The sequence below is a fragment of the Dipodomys spectabilis genome, unplaced genomic scaffold (genome assembly GCF_019054845.1).
Source record: "Dipodomys spectabilis isolate Male_0828 unplaced genomic scaffold, ASM1905484v1 ptg000030l, whole genome shotgun sequence".
Taxonomy (NCBI): domain Eukaryota; kingdom Metazoa; phylum Chordata; class Mammalia; order Rodentia; family Heteromyidae; genus Dipodomys; species Dipodomys spectabilis.
The window spans coordinates 10,489,116-10,516,527 of NW_024870707.1; the positions used below are offsets into that span (position 1 = coordinate 10,489,116).

A 27,412-nucleotide genomic window follows, 5' to 3' on the forward strand; every position below is an offset into this window, starting at 1 on the left:
CTTTAAAGATTTTTATTTTTATCATTTTTTTTTTTGGGGGGTCCAGTAGTGGGGCCTGGGCGCTGTCCCTCAGCTCTTCAGCTCAAGGCTAGCGCTCTACCACTTGAGCCACAGAGCCACTTCCAGCTTTTTTCTTTTTGCTTATGTGGTGCAGAGGAATCGAACCCAGGGCCTTATGCATGCAAGGCAAGCGCTCTACCACTGAACCACCTTCCCAGCCCTGGCTTTAAAGATTTTAAATGCTGCCGGGTGCTGGTGGTTCACGCCTGTAATCCTAGCTACTTAGGAGGCTGAGATCTGAGGATCACAGTTCAAAGCCAGCCCGTGCAGGAAAGTCTGTAAGACTCCTATCTCCAAAAAAACCCACTAGAAAACCGGAAGTGGCGCTGTAGCTCAAGTGTTAGAGAGCTAGCTTTGAACTGAAGAGCTGATGGACAGCGCTCAGGACCAGAGTTCAAGCCCCAGGACCGACCAAAAAAAAAAAAAAAAAAAAAAATATATATATATCTGAAGTGCTGAGATCTCAGCCTCGGGAGTAGCTTGGATTACAGGCGGGAGCCGCCAGTGCTCTCAGAAATCAGATCGCTTCCCACCTCAAACAGAATGAAATCGAAGGCTCCGGGCACTGCCACTCTCCTAAAACCTAGCACTAGCACGCAGGCAATTCCAGTCTGCCCCCCCCCCGCCCCCCGCAGGAAGGCCATGCTGATCCCCCCCTAGAACCCCAGGAAGGCCATGCTGATCCCAGGCAGGGCTGGGGCCTCCCACGTGGGTGACGAGCCCAGGGCTGGGGAATCGGATCCCCGCTTCCAGGCTCTCCAACCTCTGCCGGGCAGACTCCGGTGGGCCTGCCGTTCTTCCCGCGGCCTCCGCCGCCCTCACCTGGGTTCGGGGCGGGGGGGCGGGTCAGGAATGATGACGGGGAGAAGAAGGCCGGCCAGGGCAGCGACTGCCTCAAGGTCACGCGGCAGGGCGGGGTCCCGCACCCGGGAAGGGGCGGTGGTTCGCGGGCCTCCCGGCAGGGGTCGGCTCCCGGCCCGGCCCCTCCCGCCAGCAGCTGCGGCCGCCCGGGGAAATCTCGGCGCCGCGCCGGGAGCGGTGCGAACAGCTGCGGCCCCGAGAGCCCCGCGCGGGGTGCGGCCGCCCGCCCTGCAACTCGAGCCGCCCCCCTCCCCGGTTAAAAATACCCCCTGGCCGGCCCCGCGCCCCGCCCCGCCCCGCGGAGCCCGTGTCCCCGCCGAGCCCCCGCCCCCGCCCTGGCCACCCCCGGCCCCGCGCCCCGCCCCGCCCCGCGGAGCCCGTGTCCCGGCCGAGCCCCCGCCCCGGCCCGGGCCTGCCTCTGGCTCCCGCCCCCGCCCCCGCCCCGGCCCGGGCCACCCCCGGCCCCGCGCCCCGCCCCGCCCCGCGGCGCCCGTGTCCCGGCCGAGCCCTCGCCGCCCCGGCGCGCGCCCGCCCCTCCCCGGGGACCCCGCGCGTTGCTGGCCCCACGCCCCGGAGGGAGGGACGGGGAGACACCGCGAGTCAGAGACAGTCCAAGACGGCGCCCGCGATAAGGCCGGCGGGGAAGCGGGGAGGCGGCGGGAGGAGGGGCGCAGGGCGCGGGCGGGGCGGGGCGGCCGGAGCCCTCTTCCTGCTTGGGCCCTGCCCGGAGCAGCCACCCGGGAAGCCGGCCTCGGGGACCGCAGCTCCCCCCGCCCGTCCCCTCCCCTAGGTAAGGACTTTTTTGGGGGTGAAGGGGCCCGTGAGGCTCCGACCCCACCACTGCCCAGCCTCCCGGGCCGAGGGGCCGCCCCAGATCTGCCCCCTTCTTCGGGGTCCCTCGCGTGCGCGGGTCGGGAGCCCGTAGAGCCCGGGGCGCCCACCCGCACCTGCGCTGGCCGCCGCCGGCCACTCACCACGGTCCCCCCGCCCCCCCCCCGACACGAGGCCGGAGCCCAGCGCCGGTCTCCCCGCCGGGCCCGGCCGGCCCTGCCCGAGCTAGGGGCTTGGCTAGTTTGGGGGTGGGTCACAGGCAGGCGAACGGGACGAAAGAGACTTTCCTTGGGGTCCCCCCGCACATCTGCCCAGCGTCCTGTGTTTGGGCAGAGCCCCGCCCGCCCCCTCTCCCCTTGCCCTGGGATCGACCCCCCGGGCCCGGACCCTGGCAGTGGGCAGGGACCGCGTCCCAGGGACCTGCTGGCTGCGAGTCTCGGGAAGGCCCCGGCTCCCAGCACGCTCGCCTGTCCCCCAGGATGGCGGAGGAGATCATCACGCCCGTGTACTGCACAGGGGTGTCTGCCCAAGTGCAGAAGCAGCGGGCCAAGGAGCTGGGCCTGGGCCGCCATGAGAACGCCATCAAGTACCTGGGCCAGGATTATGAGCAGCTGCGAGCAAGATGTCTGCAGAGCGGGGCTCTGTTCCGAGATGAGGCCTTCCCCCCAGTGCCCCAGAGCCTGGGCTTCAAGGAACTGGGTCCTAACTCCTCCAAGACCTATGGCATCAAGTGGAAGCGTCCCATGGTGAGCGGGGCACCCCCTCCCCCGCCCCAGAGGCGGGCCTCAGCTGACCCTCAGTGATGGGATCCCAGTCCCTTGGTGGCCAAGTGGGGTCTGGGGTGGCTAGGCGCCCGTTTCTAGAAAGGACTGGGCTAGGGAAGGTCTCTGGGTCTTGTAGGAGCTGCTGTCAAACCCCCAGTTTATAGTGGATGGAGCCACTCGCACGGACATCTGCCAGGGCGCGCTGGGTAGGACCCCCTCCCCTCCCCGCGGGGCTCTGGGTGTATGTTCCACAGTAGTTCCCCATTCTCCGTTTCTTGGGCACTGCCCCAACCCCTCCCTTCTGCAAGCCTAGGCAGGCTTCGGCCATCAGCGCTGGTGCTGGTTTGCCCAGATTCCTGGGTCTTTTCTGCCAGCGGAGGGGAGCTGGGGAAGGGGGTACCCCACCCCAGGGAGACCCGGGTTCTCCCCAGCAAGATGACTCGCCTGAACAAGGCCTCCTTCCCTGAGCCCTGGCCAGATCCACAGAGCAGTCCTGACCCGGGCCCCTCCCGTCTCAGGGGACTGCTGGCTCCTGGCCGCCATCGCCTCCCTCACGCTGAACGACACCCTCCTGCACCGAGTGGTCCCCCACGGCCAGAGCTTCCAAGATGGCTACGCGGGCATCTTCCATTTCCAGGTGAAGGGCCTGCACCCCCCCCCCCCCCCCCCCCCGCCCCTGGGGAAGAGGGGGAGCAGAACTCTGAAGTTACAGTGGCCAAAGGCCACACCCTGTGGGGACAGCCCTACCCCCCCATCCCCAGGTATTTGACCTCAGTGCCACCTCTGGGCTGTCATGTGTGAATGGCTAGGCAGGTCTTTCGGCTGGCTGTTTTCCTGGATGGTAACCTCATCTAGGAGAAGGGGCTTGAAAGAGTAAAAAAACCCAAAACTTCTGTGTTATTCTGAAGGCCAAATCCCCTTTCTACCTAGGCCTCAGTTTCCCCATTGGGGAAAGCAGTGTTCTGCAGGGAGAGGGGAGGCTGGGGGCAAACCTGTAGCTTATTCTTTCCATTTGCCCCCCTCCCTCCCATTCCAACTGCTGCCTTTGGCAACCTCGGACACAAAGACCGAAAGGCTCCAGGTTCTGTCTGAGCCAGCGTTTCTTGACTTTGGTGACAGCCCATTTTTTGGTCACACTAATGCATTCTCCATGAGCTGGTGTTGAGAGAGACGCAGCGCAGCAGCTTCGGTGGAGGCTCTCCCGCCGTGGGAGTCCCCGCCACGCCCACCGGGATCTCCTTCATGCTCCCCCACCCCACGCGGGGGAACTGACCTGACTAACCGCGCTGCCCAGCCCCGGGGCGGAGCCCCCAGCTACCCCGCTTTGGTCCGCAGGGACGGGGCTACGCTGCTCCTCTCCCCGCCCTCTTCTCTCATTCCTCCAATCCAATCCTCTCCGGCCTCTGATTGGCGACTGGAGCTCCTTGGGCCCTCCTTCATTCCCCATTGTCTGAGACAATACTTGGAACGGAGAAGCCTGGGGTCTGAACCCCGCTCATACTTCCCCACCCCCTGGGAAGCCTGCCCCCTGGGAAGCCTGCCCCCAGCCTGGCTGAAACAAATCCCGCAATTGCCAGAATCAGACCCGCCCATCTAGGTTGCCACATTTTCGTTCCACATTTAGTAAACCCCACTGACCCCCCACATCCAGGGGGTTTGGTTTGGGGGTGAGCCCAGGCCCCGGGGCTTTCCATCTTCTTACTGATGGAGGCAATTAGGTCTGTTTCCCTGGTGAGCTCAATGTTGGCTTTCCGTCTGTGACCTTGTTTGACTTTCCATGAGGAAAGCACTGCTTCCTTTAATGGGTAGGGAAACTGAGGCTCAGGGGAAAACTGGCCCAGGGCTGTGTATCACGCAGTCTCCCCTCTCTGTATCTGAAGGGTTAGGGATATCCACCAGGCCTGTGCAGCTACCAACACACACTGATGCCCAGGACGTTTATAGAAAAATATCCTAGTATTTTCATGTAACCTACTCACATGCTCCTTATTCTGTATACTTTAGTTTATTGTTTATTATTTTTGTGCCAGTACTAGGGCTTGAAGGCAGAGCCTACTGCCCTTGCTTAGCTTTTTCGCCTAAGGCTACCACTTGAGCCACAGCTCCTCTGCTTCTGGCTCTTTGCTGATCAGTTGGAGATAAGAGTCTCATAGCCCCACACCAGTGGCTCATACCTGTAATCCTAGCTACTCAGCAGGCTGAGATCTGAGGATCACAGTTCAAAGCCAGCTTGAGCAGAAAAGACATCGACACTCTTATCTCCAGTACACCACCAGAAAACTGGAAGTGGTGCTGTGGTTCAAGTGGTAGAGTGCTAGCCTTGAGCTGAAGAGCTCAGGGACAGCACCCAGGCCCAGAGTTCAAGCCCCATGACCTACAAAAAAAACCCAAGTCTCCCAGACTTTCCTGTCCAGGGTGGCTTCCAACCTTGATCTCAGCCTCCTGAGCAGCTAGGTTGACAGTTTTGAGCTGCCAGTGCCCAGATGCAGTACCCTTTAATGCATCACTAGTTGGCTCTATCATACTTAATGCAAGTTGAGTACAGATGCCATTTTCTTTTCAAATGTTTGAACCCCATTAGGGGTCAGAAGCAGGAGCTCAGAGCCTGTGGATACCAAGGGCTGACTGTGTGATGTCTACCTCGAGTATAAGTGATCTAGAATGATACAGGGCTGAGTGGTCACCGCACCCCTCTCCCGCAGCTGTGGCAATTCGGGGAGTGGGTCGACGTGGTTGTGGATGACCTGCTGCCCACCAAGGATGGGAAACTGGTGTTCGTGCACTCTGCCCAAGGCAACGAGTTCTGGAGTGCCCTGCTTGAGAAGGCCTATGCCAAGTGAGTAGGGCCCGGGGGACAGCTCCCCCTCCCCTCCCTCTGAGGGCAGGGGCCCCTGGCTCTCTTACCCAGTCCTGCTTGATGCCACAGCCCTGACCCGGAGCTGCCCACAGGGTGAACGGCAGCTACGAGGCCCTGTCGGGCGGCAGCACCTCGGAGGGCTTTGAGGACTTCACAGGCGGGGTCACCGAGTGGTACGAGCTGCGGAAGGCGCCCAGCGACCTCTACCAGATCATCCTCAAGGCGCTCGAGCGAGGCTCCCTCTTGGGGTGCTCCATCGACGTGAGTGTTCGCACCCTGGCCCTGCCCCAGTGTTGCTGGGTTCCCAAGCCTCGCCCTCACCCTTCATCTCAGCACCATCTTTGGATGTGGATGTGTCTCCAGCCTTGTCCTTCTCTTCCACCCATTGTCCCATTGTCTTCCATGCCCAGTGTCCATTCCTGTTCCCCTTATTATTTTTATTTGGGGGGAGTCAGTCGTGGGGCTTGAACTCTGGGCCTAAGCCGCTGTCCCTGAGCTCTTCAGCTCAAGATGAGCACTCTACCACTTGAGCCACAGCGCCACTTCCAGTTTTCCAGTGGTTTATTGGAGATAAGAGTCTCATGAACTTTCCTGCCCGGGCTAGCTTTGAGCTGCGATCCTCAGATCTCAGCCTGCTGAATAGCTAGGATTACAGGCGTGAGGCACCTGCGCCCAGCTGTTCCCCTTCTTTCCTCCTCAGGCCTCAGGCCTCAGCTTGATCCTGGTCTTAGGTTCCTGACCATCACTGAGCTCCCTTCTCATCTCCTTCCCCTGCCTCCCTTAGCCATCCTGCTTTCTCTCTTGCCCTCTCCTAGCTCCTTCTCCATATTCCAGGCCCACCCTTGTCTGTCCCTCTGTTTCTACCATCTCCAGGCCTCCATAGGCACCCCCAAACCACTGAGATCTTTGGCCCTGGCCCTCCCTCCTTCCTCCTTCCCTATTGGTCCGTGCTGACCCTGGGGAAGTGCGTGGCTGTAGGTGTGTGCGTGCATATATAAACACCCTCCTAACTAGTAGTAGTGTTGGTGGGGTGTCTGGGCTTTCCCCCCCTCCACACACACCAGTGGTAGCATTGGGTAGCCCCACTTGCAGGATTGTGTCCACAAGTGGGAATGGAGACATGGGATTAGGTCTTGTCTGTCATTCCCCACAGCTGCTGGATGAGCAGGGGTGGGGGATGGGAGAAGGGCTTTTCCAGGCCTTTCCTTCAGGCAGAGTGAGGAGCCCAGCCCCCTCCCCCCTTCCCCAGCCCTCCCTTACCACAGTGCACATGTGTGTCTGCAGATCTCCAGTGTCCTGGACATGGAAGCCGTCACATTTAAGAAGCTGGTGAAGGGCCATGCGTATTCGGTGACTGGGGCCAAACAGGTACTGCCCTGGGTGGGGCCTGCTCCGCTCCCAGGGCGGTTCCTACCTCCTGGCCTGGCCTGGCCTCGCTGGCATCCCACAGGGCTATGGGAGGTGTCTATGACCCGGTCCCCACACCTTATCTGTCCCTGGGGACACCCATCCTGATGCTTATCCATCCACGCTCACCCTGATTGACTGGCGTACCAGAGCACAGCTGCCTCCCAGGGCCTCCGGGTCACGCTAGCGGGGAAACTTCTGACATGCGCGCTGTCAGAAGCTAGTGTTGTTGGGTGCTTTGGGGACAGGTGAACTACCAGGGCCAGATGGTGAGCCTGATGCGGATACGGAACCCCTGGGGCGAGGTGGAGTGGACAGGAGCCTGGAGTGATGGGTGAGGGATGCGCTGGGCACTGGTGGGGGGGGGGGGGGCAGGGGCTGAGGAGCCCGTTGGTGCACCTGGGAGGACTCAGGATGAACCAGGGGAGCATACTAGGTTTGGGGGGCACCACCCTGGTGGAGCACAGGTTGTGGGAGTCTGTAGCAGCCTGTGGATCCCTCCGGTATCTCACCTGGACAGGGAAAGCCTAGGTCTGGGATCTTGGAGTGGGCTTGAAGGAGCCTCCTCATCTGGGCTGGGGGAAGTCGAGGCAGGGTGGGTGGGTCCCAGGCAGCTCAGTGCCGTCCAGCCCTGGCAGTGCCCTGCTCCCACAGCTCCTCAGAGTGGAATAACGTGGACCCCTATGAACGGGAACGACTGAGGATCAAGATGGAAGATGGGGAGTTCTGGTGAGCAGCCCTTTCCTCCATGTGGCTCCTCCTCCTCCTCCTCTTCCTCCTCTTCCTCCTCCTCCTCCTCCTTCTCCTCCTTTCTTCCTGTTGCTTCTTCCTGTTGTACTGGGGTTTGAACCTAGGGACTGGTCCATTCAAGCCTTTCAGTCTCTTCCTCCCTCCCTCCCTCCCTTCCTCCCTCTCTCCCTCCCTCCCTCCCTTCTTCCCTTCTTCTGTCCCTCCTTCCCTCCCTCTCTCCTTGTCTTGTCTTGGGGCTTGAACTCAGAGTCTGAGTACTATTCCCAAAGTTTTTTGTTCAAGGCTAGTGCTCTACCACCTGAGCCACAGCTCCACTTCTGGCTTCATTGGAGATAAGTCTCACAGACTTTTCCTGCCCAGGATGGCTTTGAACTGTGATCCTCAGATCTCAGTCTCCTGAGTAGTTAGGATTATAAGCGTGAGCCCACTGTGGTGCCTGGCTTTGGAGATCAGTTTTTTTCTTTAAATTTTGATTTTAGAGTTAATCTCACTAACTTACTTGTTTTAAAAAAGTGATGTTTATTAGCATGCACTGGCTATATGCTGGAGACTTTCATTGTGACTTTTCCACGCATCTCTTCCAACCAGCCACTCCCACCTCCCTGTCCTCCTCCCTCCTCTTCTGAATACAATTTCAAGAAGTTTTGTTGTTCTATGTTCATACTTGCTGATAATCTGTTTAAATAATATCCTTCCTTTTTCACCCTAGTTAGCCCAACTAGCACCTCCCTCCACCCCTAAAAAAGAGCCTCTCTTTACCAACTTTCTATTGATAATGGCTTGATCTGGACTTGAACTCATGACCCTCCTGCCTCTGCATCCCAAATAGCTGGGATTACAGATGTCTATCACCAGACCTAGACCTTTTTTTTCTTTTTCTTTTTGTTTTGGTTAGTCCTGGGGTTTGAACTCAGGGCCTGGGCACTGTCCCTGAGCTTTTTTTTTTTTTTGGGTCTGGTCGTGAGGCCTGAACTCTAGGCCTGGGCGCTGTCCCTCAGCTCTTTAGCTCAAGGCTAGTGCTCTACCACTTGAGCCACAGCACCACTTCCAGCTTTTTTCTTTTTGTTTATGTGGTCCTGAGGAATTGAACCCAGGGCCTCATGCATGCAAGGCACGCGCTCTACCACTGAGCCACCTTCCCAGCCCCTCCCTGAGCTTCTTTTGCTCACGGCTAGCACTCAACCACTTGAGCCACAGCACCACTTCCGGCTTTTTCTGTGTATGTGGTCCTGAGGAATTGAACCCGGGGCTTCATGCATGCTAGGCAAGCACTCTACCACTGAGCCACATTCCCAGCCCCTTCTTAGGGGCTCTCTCCTGCCTGCCCCAGACCCATTCCATGGCTGGGAACTGGGGTCCAGCTGTGTGCTTTGACTCCCCCCCAGGATGTCTTTCCGAGATTTCATGCGAGAGTTCACCCGCCTGGAGATCTGCAACCTGACGCCAGACGCACTCAAGAGCCGGACGATCCGGAACTGGAACACCACGCTGTATGAGGGTACCTGGCGTCGGGGGAGCACCGCAGGTGGCTGCCGGAACTACCCAGGTGACCGGAGCCCCTGGGCTCAGGACTCCCCCCGGGGGGTGAGGGGGGGTCAGGACCCTGGCCCCCTCACTGCTTCCTCTCCTGTGCAATGCGAACTACACTGGCTGGTGACTTGACTTTGTGTGTGTGTCAGTACTGGGACTTGAACTCAGAGCCTTGAGTTCTCAGCTTGGCTTATTTGCTCCAGGCTGGTGTTCTATCACTTGAGCCATATTTCTACTTGTGGAGTTGTTGAGGTTTTTTTGTTTTGTTTTGTTTTTTGGTTTGATTTTGGCTGCTTAATTGGAAATAATTGTCTCTAGGATTGATCTGCCCAGGCTGGCTTTCAACTGAGATCCACAAATCTCAGCCTCCAGAGTTAACTGGGATTACAGGTGTGAAGCACCGGCACCTCGCTCATAGCTGAAGTCTCAGATTCACTTTGGGGAGTAAATGTGCAGTGTTCATGTCAGTGCTAAACTGTCATTCTGTGGCCTGAGCCCAGGTCGTAATCAGGGAGCCATCTTGCTGTCTTCTAACCCCTGGTAACTCCACATTCCCTGAGCTCTTCCCTCCGGTCGCCGCACTTCCTCCCTGTCTTTCTCTTCCCTTTCCCTGGGCCTCTGAGTGCCTAGGAGCCACTGTCCACAGCCTGGCCTCTCCATTCCCTACAACAACCTTTCCCTCTAATTAGTTCCGCCCCGCCCCGCCCCGATCCAGTGGCCTCCCAACCACTGCGCACCTGGCCTCCTCACCTCATCTTGGAATCTGCCCCTGCCAGCCTCTGGCCCTCTCCTCTGCCCTCTACTTCCAGCTGTTTCAGCTCCCCTCAATCCAGGCATCGGCCTCCTGGAACTGTCTTATCTGTTTTGTGTTTGTGTGTGTGTGTGTGCATGCATGCATGCATGCTTTCATATGTGCCAATCAGACTATGGCTCAAACGCAGGGCCTGGGCTCCGTCCCTGAACTGTTTTGCTCAAAGGGAGCACTCTACCCCTTTGAGCCAAGGTGCCCCTTCCAGTTTTCTGGTGGTTAATTGGAGATAAGAATCGCCTGGACTTCTTTTTGGCCCAGCTGGCTTCAAACCAGAATCCTCAGATTTCAGCCTCTTTAGTAGCTAGGATTACAGGCATGAGCCACTAGTGCCTGGCTCGGTTCCCTTCACTTCTTTTGCTCAAGGCTGGTGTTCTGTGACTTGAATCACAGCATTCCTTCAGGCTTTTTGGTGGTTAATTGAAGATAAGAGTCTCATGGACTTTCCTGCCTGAGCTGGCTTTGAGTTATGATCCTCCGATCTCAGCCTCCTGAGTAGAATTACAGGTGTGAGCCACAGCACCTGCTCTGCCATCTGTTAAACCTCCGCACACTGGTGCTCATCATCATCTCCCCTAGTGTCTTCTCCTCCTTCCCCTCTTAAGGTACTTTGTTTTTTAGCTTGTCTCTATAAACGCAGTTTCCCGGCCCTTCCCTCTCCCTGTGCCAGTCAGTCAGCATGACCACCACAATCCAGTCTCTGCTGGCTCAGAACTGTTGAATGCAGCTGGAGAGAAATCACACAACTGAGGCCATGTTTTCCCTGTAACCTGGCAGCCACACACCTCTAATGAGCACATGCCCCTCTCAGCCTGTCTCCTCTGTCACTGCCCTCTGTGTTCCTAGCCCTGTTACTCCATAGGAAGTAGAGACTTCAACCCACATGACAGACGCCTCAGATGCCCACCTCCCCATCCGCTGGGAGTCTCCAGTCCACCTGTGCTGGCCTCTGTGCCGGCCTTATTGGGGACTCCTACCAGTTCTGAGTCTCACTCTCCCCTTTGTTTTTGGTGCTGGTACTGGGGCTTGAACTCAGGACTTAGGTGCTGCCCCTGAACCTTTCAAGGCTAGCATTCTGCCACAGCTCCACCTCTGGCTTTTTGCTGGTAATTGGAGATAAGAGTCTTTAGTATTTGTCTGTCTGGCCTGACTTCAAACCATGATCCTCAGATCTCAGCCTCCTGAGTAGCTAGGATTGCAGGCGTGGGCCACCAGCACTTAGCAATGTCTCTCTGCTGCTGAAGCATTTTGTTCCCTTGTCCTTCACTTCTCACGCCTGTGTTGCAATGGAAAAACCCTGTCTTAAAGTGACCCTCTCTTCACCCCACTTCTCCACCCCTGATCCCCTTCAAAGCAGAGTTCTCAGGAATTGCCGCATGGCCCGTTTCCTTCCTGCCAGCTTTGACTTGGCCAGATCCGCTGCTGCTGTGTCCCTCATGCAGCTCCCTGCCCTGTGCTCTGCCCTCTGTGTGGAAAGCATTCACACCTGGACAGAGCCCACTCTGCTCTGCTCCAGTGTCCAGTGAGCACTGTTCCCCTGTTCCCCTGACTACCAAGACTGAGCGGCCGGCCTTCCTCCCACAGCGCTGGCTCTGCTCTACGCTGCCTATGGATTTGCATGTGGGTGTGGACGGCCATAATGCCTCTGGGTCTCTTGTGACAGTGACACATTAATCCTCACTACTGGGGAGGCTGAGATGGTGAGGATCAAAGTTCATATCCGTCCTGGGCAGACAAATCTGAGAGAATCATCTCCAATTAACAAGCAAAAAGCCAGAACTGGTGTGGTGGCTTAAGTGATAGACAGCTAGCTGGCTGTGGGTGGAAAAGAATCAAGCAAGATACCCTGAGTTTAAGTTCTAGTACCAGTACAAAAAAATCTTACATGGCTGTAATCCTAGCTACTCAGGCTGAGATCTGAGGATCTCAGTTCAAAGCCAGCCCAGGCATGAAAGTCCGTGAGACTCTTATCTCCAATAAACCGCCAGAAAACTGGAAGTGGCACTGTGTCTCAATTGGTAGAGCACTTGCCTTAAACTGAAGAGCTGAGGGATAGCACCCAGGCCCAGAGTTCAAGCCACACGACTGATTAAAAAACAAACAAACAAACAGCTTTTCTGGTCCTTGGTTTAGAATCAAGTCCAATTAAGAAAAAAAAAACAAAAACCCAAAAACCAAATAGGTTGGGAAGATGGCTTAGTAGTAGAGTGCTTGCCTAACATGCATGAAACCCTGGGTTCGATTCCTCAGTACCACATACACAGCAAAGACTGGAAGTGGTGCTGTGGTTCAGCTGGTAGAATACTAGGCCTGAGTTCAAGCCCCAGGACCAGCAAAAAAACCAAAAATTATATAATTTAAATGTATATGTACATATATCTTCTAATAGTATATTAGCTTTTTTTTTTTTTTTTTTTTGTCAGTTCTAGGGCTTGAACTCTGGGCCTGGGCGCTGTCCCTCAGCTCTTCAGCTCAAGGCAAGCACTCTACCACTTGAGCCACAGTGTCATTTCTGGTTTTCTGGTGGTTAATTGGAGATAAGGGTCTCATGGGCTTTCCTGCCCGTTCTGGCTTTGAACCATGATCTTCAGATCTCAGCCTCCTAATAGCTAGGATTACAGGTGTGAGCCACCAGCACGCAGCTAGTAGTTCAAATTTTGAAACACACACACACACACACACACACACACACACACACACACGTAAAATGAGATCTCTCTTGGGGATGGAACCTGAGTTTAAACATGAAACTCATTTGTTTTATGTAAACTTATAGAAATAGCCTGAAGGAAATTTCTTACAGTATTTTCAGTGAACCTGTCATATGTGGTCACATGAAATTTTCCATTTGTGACATCATTTTGGCACTTAAAAAGTTTCAGATATTGGGGCTGGGAATGTGGCTTAATGGTAGAGTGCTTGCCTAGCATGCATGAAGCCCTGAGTTCAATTCTTCAGTACTACATAAACAGAAAAAACTGGAAGTGGTGCTATGGCTCAAGTGGTAGAGTGCTAGCCTTGAGCAAAAGCTCTTAGACAGTGCTCAGGCCCTGAGGTCAAGCCCTAGGACTGGAAAAAAAAGAAAAAAAAGAAAAAATCAGATATTGGCTCCTAAATTCCTAGCTACTCGGGAGACTGAGATCTGAGGATTGTGGTTTGAAGCTAGCCCAGGCAGAAAAACCTGGGAATTACTTATCTCCAGTTAATTAGCAAAAAGATGGAAGTGGAATTCTGTCTCAGTAGTAGAGTGCTAGCCTTGGGCAAAAACCTAAAGGACAGTGCCAGGACCCTGGGTTCAAGCCCCAATGTGAGCACACACACACTCATACACACACTCAGGTTTGCTTTTTTTTCTGCCATCCTCTGGCTTGAAGTCAGGGCCTGAGCACTGTCCCTGAGCTTCTTTTGCTCAAGGCTAGCACTCTACCACTTGAGCCATAGGACCATTTCCTGCTTTTTCTGTGTATGTGGTACTGAGAACTCGAATCCAGGGCTTCATGCATGCTAGGCAAACACTGTATCACTAAGCCACATCCCCATGTCCCACACTCAGGTTTTTTTGCATCTTGGATTGCAGATTTTTAGAGTAGGAGTACTGCAGCCTTCAGTCTCTCCCTGCATACCTCAAAGTCGTACTAGTTACTATTGTAGCTAGCAGTTGACCTCTGTGTGTGTGTGTGTGTGTGTGTGTGTGTGTGTGTGTGTACGTGTATGGGTCCTGTGTGTGTGTGTGTGTGTGTGTGTGTGTGTGTGTGTGTGTGTGTGTGTGTGTGTGTACGTGTATGGGTCCTGGGGCTTGAAGTCAGGGACTAAACATTGTCTCTGAGCTTTTTTGCTCAGTTCTCTTATCACTTGAGCCACAGCTCCACTTCTGGCTTTTTTGGTAGTTTATTAGAGGTAAGAGTCTCACAGACTTTTCTGCCTGGGTAGACTTGGAAAGTGATTCTCAGATCTCAGCCTCCTGTGGCTAGCTGCAATTGATCTTCTCAATGTAATTTTGTATCCAGCAAATTTGTTACACTATGCTTAGGTTTACTGATTCATTTACATTCTTTTTAGTTCACTGATTCTATAGGATCTGTAAATAAGGGCGGATTTGTTGATTATTTTTTGGGGGGTGATATTGTTGTTATTGTTTTCTTTTTGTTTTTTCATGGGTTGTTGGGTCCTGGGCACTGTCCCTCAGCTCTTCAGCTCAAGACTAGCGCTCTACCACTTGAGCCATAGCACCACTTCTGGCTTTTTCTGCTTATGTGGTGCTGAGGAATCGAACCCAGGGCCTCATGCATGCAAGGCAAGCACTCTACCACTGAGCCACCTTCCCAGGCCCGATTTGTTGATTCTTTTCCTTTTTTTCCCCCCTTCTTCTTCTTCTTCCTCCTCCTCCTCCTCCTTCTCCTCCTTTTTCTTCTTCCTCCCCCTCCCCTTCCTCCTCCTCTCCCTTTCCCTCTCACCCCCACCCCTTCTTCCAATTCTCTGGACTTGGATTCCTGTTCCTATTAATGTGCTCTCTAGAACTGAGAACAAACCCCATAAGCCATTCAGAACTTCTTTGACTCTTGCTTCTGATTTACTGCAAGTTTCACTACTGTATACATTTTTACTCCAAGATTTTTGTTTCTTTTAGATTTTTGGTGGTACTGGGGTTTGAACTCAGGGCCTTGTGCTTGCCAAGCAGGTGATTTACCACTTAAGCCACGGATCTGTCATTTATGTCCCTACTGGCCTGGATCATGATCCTCCTATTTATCCTTCACTTGTGGCTGGGATGGCAGGTATATACCATCATACCTAGCTTGTTATTAATTAAGATGGAGTCTCATGAATTATTGGCCCTAGTTAGCCTTAAACCTTGATCCTCTTGATCTTTATTTCCTGAGTTAGCTAAGATTATAGGAATGAGCTACCATATTTGGTCTATATTGATACACTTTTAAACACATTATGATGATAATAGCCCTTTGGCTATTTATTTGTTAAAGTGGTAGATTATATTTATTGTTTTCTCAATATGGGGCCAACCTATATTCCTGAGATGAAAACAATATAACACAGTCATGGCATAAATTTTGGGATGGATTTGTTTGTGTCTTTGTAGAACACAAGGCCTTGTTTATGCATGCCCAGAAAGGACCTAACCACTGAGCTACCTTCCAGCCCTACATACCTTTTTGTTTGTTTCTGCCATCCCTGGGACTTGAACTCAGGGCCTGGAAGCTGTCCCTGACCTTTATTGCTTAAGGCTTGTGTGCTACCACGTTGGGCCACAGCTCTACCTCCTGCTTTTTGGAAACTAATTGGAAATATGAGTTTTATTGACTTTCCTGCCTGGGCTGGCTTTAAACCACAATCCTCACATCTCAGCCTCCTGAATAGCTAGGATTCCAGGTGAGCCACTAGCACCCAGCCTAACTTGTTTTTTTCTAATTTACTTTATTGTTGTTTTAGTGGTGATATACCGTTACCTTTGCGTACATCCGGTAGTAAGTACATTTCCTTTCTCATAGTGTCATCTGTTCCCACATTCTCTCTCATTCCCTCCCTCCCATCTCTACCTACCACTTAGATAGTTCACTTTCATCAATGTCCATTGTGCTACAAAGCTGAACTTTTTCAGCTTTTTCCTCAGATTCTGTGCCTCCCCCAACCTCCCACAGATGTGCATGTGAATACACTGTATATAAGGTAAAACATACAGAGTCATCAGAAACAGAAAAAAAAAAAAGTCCTGCAGGGAGCCTGTGGCTCACACCTGTCATCCTAGCTACTCAGGAGGCTGAGATCTGAGGATCTTGGTTCAGAGCCAGCCCAGGCAGGAAAGTCTTTGAGACTCTTATCTTCAATGAACCACCAGAAAACTGGAAATGGTGCTGTGGCTCAAGTGGTAGAGCACTCGCCTTGAGCTGAAGAGCTCAGGGACAGCACCCAGGCCCAGAGTTCAAGCCCTATGACCAACAACAACAAAAAGTCCTTTGTTTCTACATCTCTGGACTAACATTTCTTTTAACACCCAAGCTCATGAGTAAGATTTGCCTGTTACATTCTTTTCCATACTGATCAAACCGGTATGGTGCACTGTCTTGTAAACTTAATTGGAAACATCTGCTCTGTCTTTGTTTATTGAGTTTACACACAGTGAAAACAGTTCCTTGCTTGCAAGTTTCGTAGAACTTGTCTGTCCAGCCATCAAGCCCGCTTGTTCCTTTATGTGAAGATGACCTTTTGATACTGATTATCATTAACGGTTATAAAATTGTATGCGTTTTCCTTTCTCTTTCTTTTCTAAGCCTATTTCTCCTCCCTTCCTCTCTCCTCCCTCTTCCACCCCCACTCCCCCTCCCTTTTCTTTTTGTTTCAATGTTAGGGCTTGAACTAAGGGCCTAAGTGCTGTCTCTGACCTCTTTCACTCCAAAGCTGGCGCTCTAATACTTGAGCCACATCTCCACTCTGGCATTTTGGTGGTGAGAGATAAGAGTCTCATAGACTTTCCTGCCCATGGTTGGCTTCAAATAGCAATCCTCAGACCTCAGCCGCCTGAGTAGCTAGGATGACAGGCGTGAGCCACCGGCGTCTGGCAAGAGATTACTTTTGATCTTGATCATCTTTTTTTTTTTTTCCCAGATCTGGGCCTTGAACTCCAAGCTGGGCTCTGCCCTGATCTTTTGTGCTCAAGGCTAGCAGTCTAGCACTGGAGCCACAGCGCCACTTCCAGCTTTTTTTGTTAATTGGCAATGATTCCCACGGACTTTCCTTCCTGGGCTGGCTTCAAACCATGATCCTCAGATCTCAACCTCTTGAGTTTTGTTTGTTTTTAGACAGCTCTCGAGATTTAATTCGTATGCCACATGATTTACCCATTAAAATTGTATAGGTAGCAAGGCAATGGTGGCTCACACCTGTAATCCTAGCTACTCAGGAAGCTGAGATCCGAAGATCATGGTTCAAAGCCAGCCCAGGCAAGAATGTCCGTGAGACTCTTCAATTAACTACCAGAAGAGTGGAAGTGGTGCTGTGGCTCAAGTGGTAGAAAGCTAGCCTTGAGCTTCAGGCCTGAGGGACAGTGCCCAGGCCCAGCACACGACCGACAAAAATAAATAAATAAAATTGTCAGTGATTTTTATATTATACTTAGAAAATTGTGCGGCCCTCACCACATCCATCTGAGAACATCTCATTATATCCCTCCCCCCAAAAAACACCATGTACCCCTTCATCCTCCCACCCTTAGCCCCTGGAAGCCACTAATCTACTTCCTGACTCTGAATTTGCCTGTTCGTGATAATTCATGTAAATGGAATTATGCAATGGTAACTGGCTTCTTTTCTTTCCTGCAAGGTTTTTGAGGTTTAGCCATGCCATAACTGTGTTAGTACTTTGTTCCTTTTGTGTGTGTGTGTGTGCTGGTTCTGGGGCTAGGATTTGGGGCCACACTTCTCATTTGACTTTTTCACTCAAGGCTGGTGTTCTACCACTCAAGCCACACCTTCAGTTCCAGCTTTTTGCTGGTGAGTGGGAGTCTCTCTTTTCTGCCTGGACTGGATTCAAACTGCAAGGGTCAGATCTCAGCCTCCTGAGCAGTTAAGATAGATGTGATTCCTGCAGTGCCCAGTGGCTTGATTGTCTGTGTCCTGTTAATACACCTGAGTTGCCCATACTTCCCCTTTCGCTTTGGAATGCAGGCCCTGGAGGTTGGGGACCTGTCTGTCCCAGCTGTTTTCCTGTCACACACGAGATGACTTAGTGTTTTTTTAAGTAAATGAGTGACTGAGCGAGTGAACACATGAGACGTGTTCTTCCAGCCTCTAATCCGCGCCTCCTCTTTCCTGCAGCCACCTTCTGGGTGAACCCCCAGTTCAAGATCCGGCTGGATGAGGTGGATGATGAAGATGACTATGGGAGTCGCGAGTCCGGCTGCAGCTTCGTGCTGGCGCTCATGCAAAAGCACCGCCGTCGCGAGCGCCGCTATGGCCGGGACATGGAGACCATTGGCTTCGCTGTGTACGAGGTGAGCCCTGGGGATGGTGGCCAGGCCTACGACCTTCACGACCATCCACCAGGGGGCGCCCAAGGCCTCCACCCAAGCAGCCCATCCTGAGTGCCCCAGAGGGTCACACCTGAGCAGGAGGCTCCCTCAGCGCCTCCTGCCTCTGACAGAGACCTGAAATTCATTGTGAGGCAGGAGGAAGAAAGAAAGTGGTTGGCCCCAGGAAAGGAAGGTTCTAGAATTCACCTTTGCCTCTGGGGAAGCAGAAGCTGGCTTGGCTGATGTCTAGGTGGCAGGCTTGGGCCAGATTTTAGTGGAGCTTCAGAAAGAAGTGAGTGTGGGGAGCAGGGAGCCCCACCCAGGAAGTGTGTGGTAATAAATAGCTCTGAGTCCTGCGCTGCTGGGGACAGAAACTTATCGACGGTCCCTAGCTGGGGTCAAGGAAGGCCATTGCCTTGGCCACATCCAAACCCACTGGCAGCAGAAGGGTAGAAAGGGAAGGTCTGGGGCATCCTTAGCCCAAGGTTCTGCTTCCTGGCTCCTTCTCCCCTTCCTCTAGTCTTAAGGAGTCAGGGCCAGGCTCAGCAGTGGCTCACGCAGGTAATCCTAGCTACCAGGCTGAGAGCTGAGGATCACAGTTCAAAGCCAGCCCAGGCAAGAAACTTCAGGAGACTCTTCAATTAAATACCGAAAGCTGGAAGCGGGAGCTGTAGATCACGTGGTAGGAATGCTAGCTTTAGGCACAAAAGCTCAAGGACAGTGCCCGGGTCCTGAGTGGAAGCCCCATGACCTACATGAAACAGAAAGAACTCTGAACCTTGGCCCAGCATTCACCCCGCCCCCACCCCCGCCCCGCTGGATGAGCCTACATCTGCGCCTTTCCCCTCTCACAGGTTCCCCCGGAGGTAGGTGTGGTTCGTGGCTCACCTGGTTCACCTGCCCTGAACAAACACAGCCGACAACAGAGGGGTGGAGCCCTGGAGGGCGCCGAGACATCCACTTGTTTTACTGCCTGAAAAGTGCTCTTAGCAGGACTGTGGTTTGAACTCAGGGCCTTGTGCTTGCTATAGACAAGCTCCGTACCCCTTGAGCCATGCCCCCCCATCCTCTGACGTGGATCTAGCGGGCGGAGCGGGTAGTAGGAGGGTTCTAGCGGAACTGTGGCCCAGCTGTCTAGCCCCTCAGTGTGGAGTTGGCATCGGGGCCCGGGTCTGGGGTGGCTGTCCGGGGGTGGGCCCTGCAGCCCTCCGCCTGTCTCCCCCTGCCAGCTGGTGGGCCAGCCGGCCGTGCACTTGAAGCGAGACTTCTTCCTGGCCAACTCCTCTCGGGCGCGCTCAGAGCAGTTCATCAACCTGCGAGAGGTCAGCACCCGCTTCCGCCTGCCCCCCGGAGAGTACGTGGTGGTGCCCTCCACCTTCGAGCCCAACAAGGAGGGAGACTTCGTGCTGCGCTTCTTCTCAGAGAAGAGTGCCGGGACCCAGTGAGTCATGGACTAGACCCACCCCTTCCCCCCATTCCTATCTCCTCCCTGCAGTACCCCCCCCCCACCATCTCCAGCTCCCCTTGAACAGCCTCTTTCTTCCCACTCTACAGGGAGCTGGATGACCAGATCCAGGCCAACCTTCCTGATGAGGTGTGTGGTCTTCCCTCCCTTCTCTCCTTCCCTCCTTCCTCTCTCCCTCCCAGGGACCTGGGTGTCCCATCCTCTGGGCAGTTTCCTTCCTGATAAGCACCATGGAAATAAGTCGCCTGGCCTTTCGCAGCTTGCAGAGATCATGATGATGATGATGATGATGGTGGTGGTGGTGGTGGTGGTGGTGATGGTGATGATGATGGTGATGGTGGTGATGATGATGATGGTGATGGTGATGATGGTTGATGATGGTGATGGTAGTGATGATGGTGATGGTGATGATGGTTGGTGATGGTGATGGTAGTGATGATGGTGATGATGGTGGTGATGATGGTGATGATGGTGGTGATGATGGTGATGGTAATGATGATGGTGATGGTGGTGATGATGGTGGGCCTTCTCTGAGCCAGCTCTGTGCTGCGCCCTGCAGCAGGGTTCCTCCTCAGGAACCACCATAGAGTCCTGTCATCTCTCTCTCCCTCAGTGGGAAACAAGTTCAGAGAGATTGAGGACTTTTCCCAAGGTCCCCCAGCAGTGATCCAAGCCCTCCCCCCTCCATCACCGAGCTAAACCCCACCCCTGTCCTCTGCCCAATAGGAGGGGGATCTCCATTTTACAGGTGACAACAGTGAGGCTCCAGCTGGGGGCTGGGGGCTCGTGCCTGTCATCGTAGCTACTTAGGAGGCTGAGATCTGAGGCTGGTAGTTTGAAGCTAGCCTGGGTAGGAAAGTCCCTGGGACTCTATCTCCAATTAACCTCCAAAAAGCCCAAAGTAGAGCTGTGGCTCAAAGGGTAGAGCACCTACCTTGAGTGGGAAATAGCTAAGCAAGTGAATCCCTGAGTTCAAGCTCCGGTATAGGCACAAAAAAGGAGTAAGGCTCAGAGGTGAAGAGCACATAGCCCATGGATTTGCCCCCAAGGACAAGGCCCGGTGCCCCTCACCTGTCCCTTCCTCTGTGCAGCAAGTGCTCTCTGAAGAGGAGATTGACGAGAACTTCAAGGCCCTGTTCCGGCAGCTGGCGGGGGAGGTAGGCCGGGGCCTGGCAGGGGCGGGCCTGGCAGGGGCCGGGGGCAGCCGGACAGGTGACATCCTCCATCTTCTCCCCAGGACCTGGAGATCAGTGTCAAGGAGCTGCAGACCATCCTCAACAGAATCATTAGCAAACGTGAGGGTCCCCCAATGGCAGTTCTGTATCCTAGCTACGGCCGCCCCTCCCTGCTCCCATTTCCTCCAATGCACAACCTAGGCATTTTCCATGGCTCAGAGCTCAGCCCTACAGGCTGAGCCAGCTGCCAGCAACTTAGTGCCAAGGAAAAAGGTTCCTCTTCTTTCCCAAGATGCACCCCTGGCCAGGCCACCCCCTTAGATACACAGCTGTAGGCAGCCCCCCCACCCCCGACCTTGGCTGTGGGTAGGAACTTGCACGACCCAACCCTAATGCACCTGTTTCCTTCACCCCGAACTTCCCTCCTGCCCAGCTCTGCAGACACAGGTCTTTCTATTCCCTCAGCCTGTCACCCAGCCAGGCCTGCCCTCTTCCCACCTCATTCCTGGCACTCTGGCTCGGCCCTCCCTTCATCTCTGCTTTGGGTCGTGGTTGGGTGGGACCCCATCTGGACTACTGAAATACTTTGTTTTCTGACAATGGGTGGCCAGTGGCTCACATCTGTAATCCTAGCTGCTCAGGAGGCTGAGATCATCTGAGGTTTGCAATTTGAAGCCAGCTTGGGAAGACAAATCTGGGAGATTCTTATTTCCAATTAACCAGCAAAAAGCTGCTAGTGGAGATGTGACCCAAGGGGTGCATTGCCAACCTTGAGTGAATATGCCAAGTGAGAGCGTGAGGCCCCGAGTTCAAGACCTAGTGCCAGCACGTGCATACACACACACACACACACACACACACACACACACACACACACACGCCCCTAAGCAAAGTCTGCTCTGCTGGACTTCACCCGTAGCGAGGGCTCGGCCTCCCCCACTGTCCTCCTGCCAGGGCTCCCAGCCTAAGGCAGGGCCAGGAAGCCCAGTGGGCTGAGGTCCCGGACCCACTCTTTCTTACAGACAAAGACCTGCGGACTAAAGGCTTCAGCCTGGAGTCATGCCGCAGTATGGTGAACCTCATGGACGTATCCTTTCCTCTGCTGGTGTCTCCCGGCGGGGCTGGGAATGGCGTCTTTCACGGGTGAACGATCCTAGGGAACAAAGCAGGGGTGGGTTATAAATGCACCTGGGCCTTGAGTTCAAGTGCATGAAACATCTTGGTTGATCAGGAGGGGAAACTGAGGCCCTGTGTTTTGTGGAAGGTGGAGCCAGGCCTGGGTTGGCAGACTCTTAAGGCTGGAATTGTTTCTGGCCTCTCCTATCCCTGCCTCCCTCACCCGTCCTGCTGTCCCTGGGGCCCGCCTCCTGCCTCCCATTCGTCCCTTCTCACACCCGCCTCTAAGCTGTGGTGTTGCTTTTTTCTTCTGTCAGTTGTGGGGCTTGAGCTCGGCCTGGGCGCTGTCCCTCAGCTCTTCAGCTCAAGGCAAGCGCTCTACCACTTGAGCCACAGCGCCACTTCCAGCTTTTTCTGTGTATGTGGTGCTGAGGAGTCGAACCCAGGGCCTCATTCATGGGAGGCAAGCGCTTTACCACTGAGCCATCTTCCTAGCCCCTGGTGTTGCCTTCTTAACCTCCTCCACCCAGCGTGATGGCAACGGGAAGCTGGGCCTGGTCGAGTTCAACATCCTGTGGAACCGCATCCGGAATTACCTGGTGGGTAGAGCCACCGCAGGCCCCTCCCCTGCCAGATGATGGGCCCCAGATCACCACCCCTAGCTCTACCTTTTTGCATGTAACCCCTTTCCCACCTTTCCCAGCAAATGTTCCCCCTTTTGGGCTGTCCCCCTCTGGCTGAGTTGGCCAGGCCCTCACCCTCTGCTCCTCACACCAGTCCATCTTCCGGAAGTTCGACCTGGACAAGTCGGGAAGCATGAGTGCCTACGAGATGCGCATGGCCATCGAGTCCGCAGGTGAGGCTCTGAGGCTGATAGGCTCGAGGGAAGATGGCGCCCTGCTCCTGTGCCCCGGGCAGTGACCACTGGCTGGTATAACGGCCATCTCTGGCCTTTTTCCATAGTTCCAAAGCTAAGGTTTGGTTTTGTTGTGCAGGTCCTAGGACTTGAACTCAGGGCCTGAGTACCATCCCTAGGCCTCTTTGCTCAAGGCTGATGCTCTACTTGAGCCACAGCTTCACTTCTGGGTTTTTGCTGGTTAATTGGAGATGAAAGTCTCATGGACTTTCCTGCCTGGGCTGGCTTCAAACCATGATTCTCAGATTTCAGCCTCCTGAATAGCTGGGATTACAGGTATGAGTCTCCAGTGTCAGGCGGGTAGAGTCTTATTAGCGCTTACTGCACATAAGGGAAGACTGAGGCTCAGAGAACACTGAGTGACCTCAGGCCACACAGCAGGGGCGTGTCAAGCCAGGCTTCACACATACTGGTCTGTTTTGGCCTGGGGCCAGGGCATTTGAAATAACACCTGGACCCCTTGGCCCTCTGCTGCCAGCTTCTGATTCCTGGGCTAAACCTGCTAGACTTGCTGTAGGACTGGCCCTCACTTGTCCAGCCGCTCCTGGCCCTGCCCAGGAGGCCTTGATGCCTTTCTCTCTGGAGAATGCCCTTAGTATCCTGCGTGGCCTTCCGTACTCCTGTCCTCTGCCCCTGCCTGACACTTGCTGGCTTTTCCACGCAGGCTTCAAGCTCAACAAGAAGCTGTACGAGCTCATCATCACCCGCTACTCTGAGCCTGACCTGGCCGTTGACTTCGACAACTTTGTGTGCTGCCTCGTGCGGCTGGAGACCATGTTCCGTGAGTGTCTGCCCACCCAGGGTCCTCCAGGCGAAGGGGAGACCTCTGGGGATGGCTGGGGTTCAGTTCTGGCCATATATGGACGTCACACTGAGTTCTCAGCCCATGTCATCTTTTCTTGAACACACAGGGTTTTTCAAAACGTTGGACACAGATCTGGATGGAGTTGTGACCTTTGACCTGTTTAAGGTGAGGCTTTCCCTTTCTCTCTCTCCTTCCTTCCTTCCTTCCTCCCCCTCCCCCTCTCTCTTTCTTAGTGTTGGTCCTAGGGCTTGAATTCAGTGTCTGGGCACTCTCCCTGAGCTTTTTCAGTCAAGGCTAACTCGCTACCACTTTGAGCCGTAGCACCACATCCATTGTTTTTTGTTTTTTTTTTTTACCAGTTTTGGGCTTGAACTCAGGGCCTGGACACTGTCCCTGAGCTTCTTTTGCTCAGGGCTAGCGCTCTACCACTTGAGCCACAGCACCACTTCTGGCTTTTTCTGTGTAAGTGGTGCTGAGGAATGGAACCCAGGGCTCCATGTATGCAAGGCAAGCACTCTACCATGAAGCCACATTCCCAGATAAGAGTCTCACAGACTTTCCTGCCTAGGCTGGTTTCATACCATGATCCTCAGATCTCAGCCTCTTGAGTAGCTAGGATTACAGGTGTGAGCTACTGGTGCTCAACCTGTTCTTTATTTTCTTTTATTTATTTATTATTATTATTTTTTTTTTTGTCGTCGTGGGGCTTGAACTCTGGACCTGGGCGCTGTCCCTGAGCTCTTCCCCTCAAAGCGAGTGTTCTACCACTTGAGCCACAGCGCCACTTCCAGTTTTCTAAGTGGTTTATTGGAGCTGAGTCTCACGGACTCGCCGGGCTCTGGTGGCTCACGCCTGTAATCCTAGCTACTCAGGAGGCTGAGATCTGAGGATCGAGGTTCAAAGCCAGCCCGGGCAGGAGAGACCATGAGACTCCTATCTCCAATAAACCACCAGAAAACCGGAAGTGGCGCTGTAGCTCAAGTGGTAGAGCGCTCGCCCTGAGCTGAAGAGCTAAAGGACAGCGCCCAGGCCCAGAGTTCAACCCCACGACCGACAAAAAAAAAGAGTCTCACGGACTTTTCCTGCTTGGGCTGGCTTTGGACTGTGATCCTCAGATCTCAGCCTCCTAAGTAGCTAGGATTACAGGTGTGAGCCACCAGCGCCCAGCTTTATTTATTTTATTTTTTTGTGGGTCATGGGGCTTGAACTCTGGCCTGGGCGCTGTCCCTCAGCTCTTCAGCTCAAGGCTAGCACTCTACCTCTTGAGCCACAGTGATTTTCTAGTGGTTTGTTGTAGATAAGAGTCTCATGGACTTTTCTGCCCAGCCTGGCTTTGAACGTGATCCTCAGATCTCAGCCTCCTGAGTAGCTAGGATCACAGGCATGAGCCACTGGCACCAGGCTTCTGTTCTTTTCTTTTTGTTCACATACATGCACATATGTGTGTATGAGAGAGAGAAAGAACCAGGGGGGCCTTGTGCTCTCATTCAGGTTTTTGTTGTTGTTTTTTTTGTTTTTTTTTTGGGTCCGGTTGTGGGGCCTGAGCTCTGGGCCTGGGCGCTGTCCCTCAGCATTTCAGCTCAAGGCTAGCGCTCTACCACTTGAGCCACAGCACCACTTCTGGCTTTTTTTTTCTTTTTGCTTATGTGGTGCTGGGGAATTGAACCCAGGGCCTCATGCATGCAAGGCAAGCGCTCTACCACTGAGCCACCTTCCCAGCCCCTCAGGTTTTGTTTTTTTTTTCTACGCATTTTTTTGGTGGTTAATTGAAGAGAAGAGTCTCACAGACTTTTCTGCCAAGGCTGGCTTCAAACCATGATCCGCAGATCTCAACCTCCTAAGCATCTGGGATTACAGGCAGGAACCACTGACTCCTGGCTCTATGACCCAAGTCTTCCATCCTTTCCTGACCAGGAGCCTGAGGCCTTAGAAACAGGCCTCAAGGCTGGGGCCTGGAGGGCCAAGTGAGGGGAAGTGGGCTGGGTTTGGGGAGAGACGAGGGAGGCCAGACCTTGGAGGGCTCTGTAGGAGCTCGGTCTCCTGGCTCAGAGAAGTTAAGACAGCAGTCCACCTGCCAGGGTTCCTCAACCTGTGGGAATCAATGGTGGCATTTGAGCTGTGCGTCAGACTCTAGACTCCGGGGTCTGGGTGGAGAAGGAGACTGGGACTGCAGTGGCCATCTCTGCTGTCTCCCGCTGACCTGTTTCTCTTCCCCCTGCAGTGGTTACAGCTGACCATGTTTGCATGAGGCGGGACTTGCCCCCCCTCCCCACTTTGCTGCGCCCCTCCTTTCTTCATCTGCCAAGCCACACCTGCCAGGCCTCACCAGCTGCAAGTGCCTTCCTTGGAGCAAGAAGGTGTCCTTCTCCAGCCTCCTGTCCCCTGCGCTGCCATATTCACGTGCTCTGGGCCGAGCTGCGAGGCCTTCACTTCCTCTCCGGCCCTGGGCTCAGGACGGACCCGTGGCAGGCCAAACCTGGAAGGCAGATGGCCGCTTACTCCTGCTTCAGGCCTCCTTGGGGGGAGGGGGGCTGGCAGCCCCCTCTCCAACATCTTGATGCACCCCTTCTCACTCCATAGGTTCCCTCCCCGCCCATACCCTCTCCTGGCCTCACCTGCAGACTTTATAACCACTAGCTCTGCACATTCTGCTCCAGATGTATGAGCCCCCTCCCTGTTCTGGGGGAGCCTCCCTTTCCCCCCTCCGGGTGGGGAGGGCTGAGATCGTCTGTGCCTTCCTGTGCAGAAGCCAATGTCCTCCTGCTCTGCAGCCCCCCCCCGACCCCCCCCCAGCTGCCCAGCCCCAGGGTGCTCAGGCGTTCGCTCCTCCTCTCCTTTTTTATATATATATATAGGTGATTTTAAAGGGGACTCTTCAGGGACTGGCTATGGGGGGCCAGAGGAACTAGGGGTGGGGGAAGGAGGTCCCATGTTTCCATGCAGAGGAGTCCCAAATAATAATAAAGGAAAAAGGCCTCACATCTCTCTCTGGAGTGTGATTCTCCTAAACCAAGCCTTGTACCAATGGAAAGCTCGTGACCCTCGGGTCCATACCCGCTGGAGGCTGGCCACTTGAGCAGCACCGGCTCTGGGCGCAGGGACAGAGCCACTCAGCGGGGGCTCCGGGCAGCCTACCCAACTGGAGGCCTTGGAGCCCGACCTCTGCTTCCTCCACTCCTCTGCCAGCGAAGGCGCCAGCTGAAACCCAACCCCTTCTCAGCACCGACCTGACCCCCCAGGGAGCTCCCCACCACACACAGAGAGCTCCCTTCAGCCCCTCTGGAGGTGTGGGGGTGTCCTATGGCCCACACACCTGCTACTTATATAAACGGCACCAGTCCCTCTGATCTTGGCTGTTCTTACCTGAGATAAGGGTGGGCTGAACTGGGATGAGCAGTAAAGTCGCCAAGACAGTAGATGCGGGGCACAGGCGGCCCCTGGCAGAGCCAGAGGAGGGGGCGTGCCTGGCTGCTCCAATGTGGAGAGGGAACTGAGGACCCCTAGTCTTAGGCCTCCTCTGGGCTGTCCCATTTAGTATGTGTCTGTGTGTCTGTATCTTTCTGTCTGTCTGTCTGTCTGTGCTGGGGCTTGAACTCAGGGCCTGGGCACTTAGTTTTTTCATTCAAGGTTGGCACTTTACCACTTGAGCCATGCTCCACTTCTGCCTTTGTTATGTTGGGGGTTTTGGGTGGTTAATTGGAGATAAGACTCTCTCGGGGGTCTGGGAAGGTGGCTCAGTGGTAGAGTGCTTGCCTAGCATGCATGAGGTCCTGGGTTTGATTCCTCAGTGCCACATACACAGGGAAAAAACAAACAGCCAGAAGTAGTGCTGTGGCTCACTCACATGGTAGAGTGCTAGACTTGAGCACAAAGAGATTCAGGGACAGTGCCCAGGCTCTGAGTTCAAGCCCCAGGACTGGGAAAACAACAACAACAAAAACAAAAACAACAAAATCCCTTGGGCTTTCCTGCCCAGGCTGATTTTGAACTGCTATCCTTAGGTCTCAGCCTCCTGAGGAGCAGGGATTACAGATGTGTGCCACC

At 54.3% G+C, this 27,412-nt stretch overlaps 1 protein-coding gene across 2 annotated transcripts; it reads left to right on the forward strand.

Annotated features, from left to right (window-relative positions):
* The first annotated feature begins 1,607 nt into the window (after positions 1–1,607).
* Positions 1,608–26,349, forward strand: Capn1 (calpain 1). Of its 2 annotated transcripts, none has more exons than XM_042675967.1 (22): positions 1,608–1,711; positions 2,231–2,498; positions 2,653–2,722; positions 3,035–3,153; positions 5,219–5,352; positions 5,466–5,634; positions 6,658–6,734; positions 7,022–7,114; positions 7,435–7,509; positions 8,916–9,076; positions 17,698–17,873; positions 18,746–18,757; positions 19,121–19,332; positions 19,446–19,485; positions 20,448–20,513; positions 20,594–20,651; positions 21,554–21,618; positions 22,178–22,246; positions 22,425–22,503; positions 23,228–23,344; positions 23,475–23,533; positions 25,590–26,349. In XM_042675967.1, the coding sequence occupies exons 2-22, from the start codon at positions 2,232–2,234 to the stop codon at positions 25,614–25,616; spliced, it is 2,145 nt and encodes a 714-aa protein (XP_042531901.1). In that variant the 5' UTR covers positions 1,608–1,711; position 2,231; the 3' UTR covers positions 25,617–26,349. The 2 variants fall into 2 exon arrangements, with proteins under 2 accessions (XP_042531901.1, XP_042531900.1); XM_042675966.1 differs by having other exon boundaries at positions 1,609–1,711; positions 6,658–6,741; positions 7,029–7,114.
* Positions 26,350–27,412: the final 1,063 nt, after the last annotated feature.